This window comes from Otolemur garnettii, unplaced genomic scaffold, assembly GCF_000181295.1.
Source record: "Otolemur garnettii isolate 467f Iridium unplaced genomic scaffold, OtoGar3 scaffold00144, whole genome shotgun sequence".
NCBI lineage: Eukaryota > Metazoa > Chordata > Mammalia > Primates > Galagidae > Otolemur > Otolemur garnettii.
The window spans coordinates 3,669,581-3,681,447 of record NW_003852539.1 but is presented as its reverse complement, the minus strand read 5'-3'; the positions used below and the strand labels follow the sequence as shown (position 1 = coordinate 3,681,447).

The following is an 11,867-nucleotide window of genomic DNA, read 5'->3' as shown; positions in this document are numbered from 1 at the left end:
AAAAAAAAAAAAAATTGTAGAGTCTAGCACTCCTTTTATACCAGTCCGCCAGTGTTCAAATTTTTGATTGATTATTTTATCATTCTTAATAGACTTCTGGGTATAGATTGTAATCGCTTTGAAAGTAGGAATGGATGAACCTTTGGCAATTTCTTATTTTTTTATTTTATTTTATTATATTTTATTTTTTTGAGACAGAGTCTCACTCTCTTGCCCTTGGTCCAATGCCATGGCATCACAGCTCACAGCAACCTCAAACTCTTGGATTCAAGCAGTCCTCCTATCTCAGCCTCCTGAGTAATTGGGACTACAGACGCCTCCCACAATGCCCAGCTAGTTTTTGGATTTTTTTCAGAGACGGGGTCTCACTCTTGCTCAGACTGGTATTAAACTCCTGAGCTCAAGCAATCCATCTGCCTCAGTCTCCCAGAGAGTGCTAGGATTACGGGCATGAACCATCATGCTCGGCTTCCCTTCGGTGAATTACTGAAGCTCATTGAACCTTTCCCATAATTTTTTATGTATAGGTAAATCTATACATAATATATAGTTGACACATTTTGTGTATAGATACGAAAAATAACCACCTAGAGTCTGAAGTTTCACTGTCTGGATAAGTGAAATATTATGAACATTGAACATCTGCTATTGATAAGGATATAAATCACATTTGCAAAGTTTGGAAAGTTCTATTCTGCTTTCTGTTTTGGCTTATTTTCTGTTCATTACATTTAGACTATTAAGGAAGAGACAGATGGTCTTCATGAGGAGTTGGAGTTCATTCGAATCCTGGGAGCAGATTTGATTTTTGCCTGTGGAGAAACTGAGAAGCCTGAAGTGAGGAAGAGCATTGATGAGGTGTGCAGGAATGGATGAGGCATTCAGATGGAATTTTAGTGGGCTGAGAAAGTGGTGTTGGTTGAAGAACCTCACTGCATATTTTTTCCTAGATGAATAATGCTTGGGAGAACTTAAACAAAACATGGAAGGAGAGGCTAGAGAAACTTGAGGATGCCATGCAAGCTGCTGTGCAGTATCAGGACACTCTGCAGGTGAGAGGCCAGGAGGCGACAACCGTGGAAAGCCAGGTTTCACCTGCAGTTGTTTCCTGAATTCCTCTCAGAAGTGGGTCACTTCTCACAGGACATTCTCAAACCTAAGACAGTGCTGTTTCTCCATTCTAACCCCAGTTTACCACTTCTACTGAGAAAAGTAATGACGTATGTCTGAATTTCTGTTCTTCCTATTGTTCTTATCATCAGCATTGCGTGCTTAGCATAGCTACACTCATTCAGCTGTGCAGTGAAGCAGGCCTTACTGTGAGAGTCATTGCTTGCTAGAGGTCCCAAATCCAGGTTATCTTGAAGCACAACACGTAACAATGAGCTTTCTAACTGGCAAAGAGATATGTTAACTTTTATTCAAATTTAGTATTTCCAGGATGTGGTTTATTTTGGGCATCATCCCTCTATTGTTGGCTCTGTTCTTAAATCTCTGTATTACTAGAGCAAAGGTTATTATCCTTTATCTCTGCCCCCTACCTAAGTATGCAGACAGCATAGGTACTTTGATTTACCCCTTCTTATATTAACAGGGATAATGCTAATTCTCTATCAACTTCTATTTTTATTTTTGACTATTTACTTATATTTTTATTCTAGGCAATGTTTGACTGGCTGGATAACACTGTGATTAAACTCTGCACCATGCCCCCTGTTGGCACTGACCTCAACACTGTTAAAGATCAATTAAATGAAATGAAGGTTTGTATCTGGAAGTGACTTTTGAAGAAGAGCTGCTGGTTTTTAGGGGGAGTTTTGTTTGTTTGTTTTGTTTGTTTTTGGCCAGGACTGCATTTGAACCTGCCCCCTCTGGTATATGGGGCTGGCACCCTATTCCTTTGAGCCACAGGCACCACCCTGGTTTTTAGTTTTTAAAGGCTTGGTTTGATGCTAACATTAAGTATGTCTTTGATAGGAGTTCAAAGTGGAAGTTTACCAACAACAAATTGAGATGGAGAAGCTCAATCACCAGGGTGAACTGATGCTAAAGAAAGCTACTGATGAGACAGACAGAGACATTATACGCGAGCCACTGACAGAACTGAAACACCTCTGGGAGAACCTGGGTGAGAAAATCGCCCACAGACAGGTAAGGCGTGTGATAGGGTACATCAGTGACCCCCTCTTGCTCTCTTCTAATTTCCTAATGAATGTTCCCTTTCTGTTTCTGAGTAGCATAAGTTAGAAGGTGCTCTCTTGGCCCTTGGCCAGTTCCAACATGCCTTAGAGGAACTAATGAGCTGGCTGATACACACTGAAGAGCTGTTAGATGCTCAGAGACCAGTAAGCGGAGACCCAAAAGTCATTGAAGTTGAGCTCGCAAAGCACCATGTAAGTATTTTCATTTTTTCATCTCTGTCTCTATTAGAGCAGAGACTGTATTGCCACCAGAAGCTTTTTCATGTGTGTTTCTTAGGGAACTCAGGCTTGATATGATATCATAGAGACAAATTATATTTTTCAACATTTCTTAGGTTCTAAAAAATGATGTTTTGGCTCATCAAGCCACAGTGGAAACAGTCAACAAAGCTGGCAATGAGCTGCTTGAATCAAGTGCTGGAGATGATGCCAGCAGCTTAAGGAGCCGTTTGGAGACTATGAACCAGTGCTGGGAGTCGGTGTTACAAAAAACGGAGGAGAGGGAGCAGCAGCTTCAGTCAACACTACAGCAGGTGAGTGTGACGTCCAAGCTAGTGAGGAAGAGCTGTGCATATACCAGAGAGCCTGTCTAAGTCAGAGGAAGCAATTGGGAGTAGGACCGCTGCTTTTTAAGGGGAAGGTCCTTTCTGTGCTAAAACTTGTCTAGAAAGAGCAGCTTTTGATTGGGTAGTTCTCTTTTGGATTCATTTATAGCCCAGTCTCTGTATTTTCAGAACTAGTAGATCTTCACTGTAAAAACCTTGTTCACAGATTGGGTTTTTTCCTTGATTGAGTCAGATTCCCCCCTAGTCAACAGAGCCTTAGTCCTACAGTTAATTCATCAGATTATATCAGACACCTGTAATAGGTTTTAGTGAGGTCTGAAGGAACCTGCTAGATTCTAACAATAAATAAGTATATTGAGCCCCTGTTAATACAGCAACAGAGGAGCTCTGCCTATGAACAGCCCAAAGGTTCACCCTCCAGATAAATTCCTGGTATGATCATTTAGAAAGTTTGCTTTTGGCCAAGCATGTTGGCTCATCCCTGTAGTCCTAGCACTTTAGAAGGCTGAGATACACAGTAGAAGGATCATTTGAGGCCAGGGCTTTGAGAGCAGCTTAAGCAACATAGCTAGACCCTATCTCTATAAAAAATAGAAAAAATTATCCAGGCATGGTGGCACATGCCTGTAGTTCTAGCTGCTTAGGAGGATTGCTTAAGCTCAGGAGTTTAAGATTACGGTGGGCTGTAATGATGCCACTACTCTCTAGCGACAGAGTGAGACCCTGTCTCAGCAACAACAAAAAAAAAAGAAAAAAAGAAAGTTTACTTTTGAAGCTGAAAATTAACTACTGACATTACTCATATGTCTTTTTCTCAAAAGGCCCAGGGTTTCCACAGTGAAATTGAAGATTTCCTCTTGGAACTAACTAGAATGGAAAGCCAGCTTTCTGCATCTAAGCCCACAGGAGGACTCCCGGAAACTGCTAGGGAACAGCTTGATACACACATGGTAATGGCAGTTGCTTGAAATTTGCATAAGCATTCGCATATTCAGTAGCTTTCTGAACTCACAGTGATATATGTATCTGGGAATCTACATAGTGCATCTTTACCAACAACATAGTAAAACCTTGCAGATTCCTGCTTATTATAGGCTTTTAATATTTTTCTATAAGCAGCAGGGAAGAGTCAACTGGAAATACATTGGTGAGCTGGTAAATCTTGAGTTGATCAATTTGATTGGCACAAGAGTATTGACTTGAGGCCAGTGCAGTGGTTCACACCATACCTGTAAACCTAGCATCCTGGGAGGCCAAGATTGGTGGATTGCTTGAGCTCAGGAGTTTGAGACCAGCCTGAGCAAGAGGGAGACCTGGCTCTAGTAAAAAAATAGACAAACTAGCCAAGCGTTGTGGTAGGCATTTAAGTCCCAGGTGCTCAGGAGGCTAAGGCAAGAGGATCACTTGAGCCCAAGAGTTTGAGGTTGCTACAAGCTGTGATGCCATAGGACTCTACCAAGGGCAACGGAGTTAAGATTCTTTCTCAAAAATAATAATAATAAAATTTTTTTAAAATATTGACTTTAAGGTGAGAACATCAAGAAAACAAATAGATAATCCTGCCTTTTCTTGTAGGAACTCTATTCCCAGCTAAAAGCCAAAGAAGAGACTTACAATCAGCTGCTTGACAAGGGCAGGCTCATGCTGCTAAGCCGTGATGACTCGGGGTCTGGCTCTAAGACAGAACAGAGTGTTGCACTCTTGGAGCAGAAGTGGCACGTGGTCAGCAGTAAGATGGAAGAAAGAAAGGTATCGCCACAAAATCCAATGTGTCGTTACTGTGTTTGAGGAGCCTGCTTAGTGATTGCATGTGCGATAATTGCCATTTTGTTTATGAAGATTTTTCAAAGACCAATATGTTGTAACAAAAGTTACAGAACTAATAGCCCTCAGATCTGGTTATCTTTTCTGCTGTTACTAGTTTCTGCTGATATTTGCTTTTATAATTATTCTTTTTTTTTTCTACCTCTACCAGTTAAGACATTACTTTCTGTTACTGATCAGTGATGGACTTTATAGCTCCTATTAATTACTGATTTGTGTTCCTATTTAAAAACAAAGTTTTGTTGAAAGTAGTGACTCAGGGTAGTGCGAGTAAGGACAGGGCATATAGGGAATGTGACTGTTCTCCACAGGGAATTGGTTTTCTAGTATAAGTGCTATATACTAGGAAATTTAGGAGCGATGTAAATTATATGGCCTCTTTCTTCCTCCTGTTCTTCAAAAATCAAGTTCTTTTCTCTACAAAAGCAGATAAAGATGATTAAGGATCATGTATTTGCTCCCAAAAGATTTCATTTTTCTAATTGATTTGTGTAGCTTGGGTTTGTACATTTTTATAACATTTATTATAATTTTTTGTTTTGAAGGGGTAGTTACAAAAGTAACCTGACAGCACTAGGAAATGAAAATTATATATAACCCAACAAACTGGAATTAATAGTGTTACCCTTTTTAGTATACATCTGGGGGGGGGGTTCTATGAATAATTTGGATATATATCTATTTTTTAACACCCTGTCATCATTTTACTTTGCCTCCTTGGTAGATAGTCCAGAAGCAGGATGTTGAGGAGAGTGGTCTCTGAGGGTAGACCTCGTGGTGGACTCCATGGAATCGAGGTGTCCTTATAGAAAGTAGCACTTGCAGTAAATGAGCCACTCAGTGAACCATTGTTTTTGCTCTTTTGATTTGGACCAGAGCGTCTGAAAATTTGCATCTAATGTTGTTCCTTTTTGCATGCATGTCATGGCTTCTTTTTTTACCTTTCTGCTTATAGCATAAGTTTCTGACTCAGACATTTTTATATCCCATATTTTCTGAACACATGTATTTAAACATTATCTTTATAGTAAAATGCTTTTAATTTTGCTGTTTTTACACCACACAAAATATGTTAAAGAAAAATGAGACTTCACTCGAAGCAGGTTGTAGCTCGTGCAGCTGTCACCGCTGAAGGGTCTGTTCTCTTACATTTAGTGAATAGTTTTATTCCTCTTCCAGGAAGTGGAGAGTGGTAAAGAAAGGAACTTAGCCACACGTTGTGCTCTCCTTCCTTCTCCATGTACACTGTTCTTGTCCAGTCCTTTGTTTCAAACACTAAAATGTCCTTTTCTTTACAAACAAGGCATGCTTGGAGGTTGATTAAATGAGCCTTTCCTTTTAGCGGTCATTTCACTTGGTGTACAATTCACGCCTTTGTCATCGAAGCTGTAATTCCTGAATTTGGCACTTTTTCATTTTGTATGTTTTACTTAAAATTCAGTCAAAGCTGGAAGAGGCCCTCAACCTGGCAACAGAATTCCAGAATTCCCTACAAGAATTTATCAACTGGCTCACTCTAGCAGAGCAGAGTTTAAACATCGCTTCTCCCCCAAGCCTGATTCTAAACACTGTTCTTTCCCAGATAGAGGAGCACAAGGTAACTGTGACACTATTTTGTTGCCTCTCTTTTGATAGGAATATCCCATTATCTTAAGCTTAAAAACAGCAATATTGTTCCCTCAGGTTTTTGCTAATGAGGTGAATGCTCATCGAGACCAGATCATCGAACTTGATCAAACCGGGAATCAGTTAAAGTTCCTTAGCCAAAAACAGGATGTTGTTCTGATCAAGAATTTGTTGGTTAGTGTCCAGTCTCGGTGGGAGAAGGTTGTCCAGAGATCCATTGAAAGAGGCCGATCACTAGATGATGCCAGGAAGCGGGCAAAACAAGTAAGTTGTAAAAGAAAAATACTAATTTATCAAACACCTTCGGCTGTATATATCAGGTCTGTGGAATGGGTCTTATGACTGTGTTGTATGGTTTACATATTTGTTCCTGTCATAACTTATTTCCGGTATAATTTTAGTTCCATGAAGCCTGGAAGAAACTGATTGACTGGCTAGAAGATGCAGAGAGTCACCTGGACTCAGAACTGGAAATATCCAATGACCCAGACAAAATTAAACTTCAGCTCTCCAAACATAAGGTAAAGCAGTTCCATGTTCTTAAGTCCTGAGCTTGGTATTCACTAAAGCCTATAGCTTGCTAAAAAGACAAATCAGAGATAGTTAAAAGAAAACCAGTTGGTTAATGTTGACAAGTGGAGATGATGAAGCCAGAGTTCCATTTAGACATCCGACTAACCATATTTGTTTTTTTAAGTAACAGTTTAAACAAAGTGGTTATGAGAGTAACCAATTAAAACTATAGGCTTCCAGTCTGAGCAAGCACAAGGCCCCATCTCTACCAAAAATAAAAAAAAAATGAGCTGAGCAGGGTGTTATACACCTGTAGTCTCAGCTACTCAGGTGGATAAGGTAGGAACAGGTTTGAGCTCAGGAATTTGAGGTTATAGTGAGTTAATTGTGATACCACTACACGCTATCCAGGTTGACAGTATGAGAGTCTGTCTCAAGAAGAAACTCCAAAACTTTAAACTTTTAGAAATTATCAAGCAGTGCTGAATATGGCATAGAGAAAAAATAAGTGTCAGGCAGGACACGGTGACTCACACATGTAATCCCAGCCCTTTAAGAGGTTGAGATGGAAGGATCACTTGAGGTCAGGAGTTTGAGACCAGTCTGAATGACACTGATCCTATATCTCTTTTTGTTTTTGTTTTTGTTTTTGTTTTTTTTTGACACAGAGTTGCACTATGTCACCCTCAGTAGAGTGCCATGGCATCACAGCTCACAGCAACCTCAAACTCTTGGGCTTAAGCTATTCTCTTGCCTCAGCCTCCCAAGTAGCTGGAACTACAGGCGCCCACCACAATGCCCGGCTATTTTTTGTTGCAGTTGTGTCATTGTTGTTTTAGCTGGCCCAGGCTGGGTTAGACCCCTCCAACTTTGGTGTATGTGGCTGGTGCCATAACCACTGTGCTACAAGCCCCATCTCTGTTTTTAATACATAAAAAATAAAATATACAGATCTCTTAAAGACAAACTATTATTAATTTTAGTTTAAAACAATGATATTCGGCTCGGCGCCTATAGCTCAACCGGCTAAGGCGCCAGCCACGTACACCTAAGGTGGCGGGTTCAAATCCCCAGCCCGGACCCGCCAAACAACAATGACAGCTGCAACCAAAAAATAGCCGGGCGTTGTGGCGGGCGCCTGTGGTCCCAGCTACTTGGGAGGCGGAGGCAGGAGACTCGCTTGAGCCCAGGAGTTGGAGGTTGCTGTGAGCTGTAATGCCACGGCACTCTGCCCAGGGGGACAGCTTGAGGCTCTGTCTCAAAAAAAAAAAAAACAATGATATTCAAAGGCTAGATGCAGTGGCTCACACCTGTAGTCCCAGCTACTAGGGAGATTGAGGCAAGAGGATTGCTTGAGCCCAGGAGTTTCAGGTTACAGACAGTTGTGATTATACCACTGTAGTAAGCCTTGCCTTCTTTAAAAGAAAAAAAAAGTAGTGTATTTATACTGTCTTTGATGACTACCCTGAAAACTCAATTTTCAGTTTGTTCCAAATTATGATACATGTGACTTTTAACATATTTTTTTCTTTTCTTTCTGGAAATAGGAATTTCAGAAAACTCTTGGTGGCAAACAGCCAGTATATGATACCACAATTAGAACTGGCAGAGCACTGAAAGAAAAGACTTTGCTTCCTGATGATACCCAGAAACTTGACAACTTACTGGGAGAAGTCAGAGATAAGTGGGATACTGTTTGTGGCAAGTCTGTGGAGCGGTGAGCATAAATGACCCCCCAGAGGTTTCTGGGATCCCAAAAGTGACTCAGAGACTGTGATTAGATCTATAAAATGGTGATAAAGCTTATGTAAAAGCTTTGGGACCATCTTAACATCTCTAGTTAATTCAAAGAGACTCATGAAACAATTTGAATAAAATATATTAACATTTTCATTTTAAACTTGAACCTTACTATATCAGAAAGGGAGAGGTCCGTAAAAATAGCAACAAAAATAACTGGGTGTTGTAGCCAGCGCCTGTGTTCCTAGCTACTCGGGGGCCTGAGGCAAGAGAATCGCCTAAGCCCAAGAGCTGGAGGTTGCTATGAGCTATGACGCCATGGCAACTCTATCGAGGGCAATAAAGTGAGAAGGGTCTCTAAAAAAGAAAAAAAGGAAAAAATGTGGGCCATTCATAAAAAGAATTTCTAAAAATGGTGGGGTTTGTGTGCATTTCTCAGGCAACACAAGTTGGAGGAAGCCCTGCTGTTTTCAGGCCAGTTCATGGATGCTTTGCAGGCTTTGGTTGACTGGTTGTATAAGGTGGAGCCACAGCTGGCCGAGGACCAGCCTGTGCATGGGGACCTTGACCTTGTCATGAACCTCATGGATGCCCATAAGGTAAGGGTTGAGATCCGGGCTTTGTGAAGTGCAAAGCTCTGGGACCTTCCACCTCCGTGCATCTTCTCCTTTTTGTTAACCATCCCTGCAGCTCCTTGTTCTGTTTGTGTTTAAACAAACTGTTGCTGGAATTCTGCATCACTCACAAAGAATTTACCAAAATTGGTTTGATGCAGATTTGGCAATGTGTAAACTTCACTTTAAGCTTCACCCTCTTACTGCTTGTCTCTCTTATTTGCAATACAAAATTTAAATTCAGAAAGAAATCCTCAAGATATCCATTTCCACTAACTCCAGAAATGGAAAAGTTATTTTTGAAACCACTCATGAACATAATAATCCTCATAACACTATGCACACCAGTATTAGTGTAATCTACGCCTATTAATTTGATCTACGTCATATCTTCCTGTTTGAACACAAAGCACACAACTTTACCTTGAAATTACAAAAATTTTCTTACTAGGTACACAGCAGATGTGTTCTTGTGTTCTTATGTCTCTGATAGTTCTGAAATGTTAGTATAATTATTCCCATTTTATGGGAAACTGGTACTCAAGTTAAGCAGCTTATTCAAAATCACATAGCTCATAAATGCCTGTCCTGACTTTCTGAGCCACATCTTCTGGTTCTTTATCATACACCTGTCTCTCCTGGTACATAAAAGACTCATGATTAGAGCCTACCAAGAAAATGATTACTTTCTCTGTGTTTTTGTTTCTTGGACTTAAATTTCTCAACCTAATTCTATTTTCTCTTTTAGGTTTTCCAGAAGGAACTGGGAAAGCGAACAGGGACTGTTCAGGTCCTGAAGCGGTCAGGCCGAGAGCTGATTGAGAACAGTCGAGATGACACCACTTGGGTGAAGGGGCAGCTCCAGGAACTGAGCACTCGCTGGGACACTGTGTGTAAACTCTCTGTTTCCAAACAAAGCCGACTTGAGCAGGCCTTAAAACAGGTGAGAGACATTTGCTGTGCCAACCCAAGGGAGTGGATCTGATCAAATTCATCTTCCTTTCTTTATTAGGATCAGTTCCAGCCAGGCTTGAAATAAACATGACAAAGTAAAATACTGATGTTCTGAATGTTCTATGAGACTGTCACACTCATTTGTATTAGAAAAATTCAGTTGATTTTTAAAGATCTACAAATGAAAGATGACCCTCGTAGAACCTTGGTAGGGCTGACAGAAGCCTGTGTCACACTGAAGTATTTAGTCATGGACCCTCGCCCTGATGTGTCCCTGATGTCTTAGGACTCCAGCTGTAGAGAGAGGTTCAGTGTTTTGTGCTTGGTTATTTCAGGCAGAAGAGTTTCGGGACACAGTCCACATGCTGTTGGAGTGGCTTTCTGAAGCAGAACAAACACTTCGATTTCGGGGAGCACTTCCTGATGACACAGAGGCTCTGCAGTCACTCATTGACACCCATAAGGTAATCTAGCCCTGGGTAGAGTGCTGTGGCATCATAGCGCACGGTAATCTCCAACTTTGGCTTAAGCGATCTTCTTGCCTCACTTTTTCTATTTTTAGTAGACAGGGGTCTCAGTTTTGCTCTGGCTGGTCTTGAACTCATGAGCTCAAGCTATCCACCTGCCTCTGCCTCCCAAGCTATCCACTGCACCCAGCCTATAAAGAAATTTTAAAACATAATAGTATATAAAGAGGAATGTGGACTGTTTCATCTTCCTTATTCCTCACCTGCACATGCCTTTGACTTTGCTTACATTATTAGCTTTGGGCCCTGGGCTGATTCCTCAGAACCACTTGCCAAGCTATAAAATATAATGCTGCTGAGTTAAGTCATTCTTTTGTAAACCCCTCACCTTCCCACATCTTTTAGAACTGGAAGGAAAATGCCAAAGACACCTAAATACTAACTTTTAGAAATCTGTGACAACACATGAAGGAAAAATTAACACCAAAATCACACACATACACACCCCAGTGTCAACCCAATAATGTTGCTAAAGTAGATTTCTTGTGATTTTGTTTTCAAATCTTTATTGTTTAGGAGTTCATGAAAAAAGTGGAAGAAAAGCGAATAGATGTTAACTCAGCAGTAGCCATGGGGGAAGTAATCCTGGCTGTCTGCCACCCTGATTGCATCACAACCATCAAACACTGGATCACCATCATCCGAGCTCGTTTTGAGGAGGTGAGGGCAGTCTCAGGGGAAGAGTACGCATGCCCAATAAGATGGGGTTATACTGATAAAATACTACAGAGCTTGCTCCCTTTTTTCTCCCAGATAAGGAATCTTTTGTTCGCCATGAATATCTCAACAAAAATTCAGTTAGCATTTTAGTAAAGACTATTTTCTTATAATGCACAGCAGTAGGGATGTATCGATCAGAGACTTCAGTGGACATACTGTGTATAGTGTTTCCCTCCTTCCTGAGATGCCCTGTGTGTAATAGGAAGTACCATTGATCTGTGGACAACTTGTTTGAACTACACAGGTTCTCTCACATTTGGATTTTTTTTTTCAATAAATACTGTCAGTCTTCTTTCTTTATGTGCAACAAAGGGTTCTGTATCAGTGACCCAACTCAGATTGAAAATATGGTGCTCTCAGGATGTGAAGCCTGCTTGTGTATGGAAAACAACTCCACAGGTTCTGCAGAGCCAACTGCAGAACTCAAACGTTTATTGGTTTTGGTATCCCCAGGCTGTCCTGGAACCAGTCCCCCATGGATACCAAGGGAAAACCCCTTTCTATGTGCTTTTAGAAGAGCTGATTTCTTTTTTTTTTTTTTTTTGAGACAGAGCCTCAAGCTGTCCCCCTGGGTAGAGTGCC

General features: G+C 40.9%; 1 protein-coding gene across 7 annotated transcripts in view; it reads left to right on the top strand.

Annotated features, from left to right (window-relative positions):
- The window catches only part of LOC100961574 (microtubule-actin cross-linking factor 1), a 363,479-nt gene that overhangs the window by 323,359 nt on the left and 28,253 nt on the right, over positions 1-11,867 (top strand). For all 7 annotated transcript variants that reach the window (XM_023518666.1, XM_023518665.1, XM_023518664.1 and 4 more), the window contains 16 exons: positions 736-858; positions 951-1,052; positions 1,662-1,763; positions 1,978-2,151; positions 2,238-2,393; positions 2,537-2,734; positions 3,589-3,717; positions 4,343-4,516; positions 6,033-6,188; positions 6,275-6,481; positions 6,619-6,738; positions 8,278-8,447; positions 8,910-9,069; positions 9,833-10,027; positions 10,374-10,502; positions 11,082-11,225. In XM_023518666.1, coding sequence (XP_023374434.1) covers positions 736-858; positions 951-1,052; positions 1,662-1,763; positions 1,978-2,151; positions 2,238-2,393; positions 2,537-2,734; positions 3,589-3,717; positions 4,343-4,516; positions 6,033-6,188; positions 6,275-6,481; positions 6,619-6,738; positions 8,278-8,447; positions 8,910-9,069; positions 9,833-10,027; positions 10,374-10,502; positions 11,082-11,225 — 2,439 coding nt within the window. The remainder of the gene's footprint in view (positions 1-735; positions 859-950; positions 1,053-1,661; positions 1,764-1,977; positions 2,152-2,237; positions 2,394-2,536; positions 2,735-3,588; positions 3,718-4,342; positions 4,517-6,032; positions 6,189-6,274; positions 6,482-6,618; positions 6,739-8,277; positions 8,448-8,909; positions 9,070-9,832; positions 10,028-10,373; positions 10,503-11,081; positions 11,226-11,867) is intronic.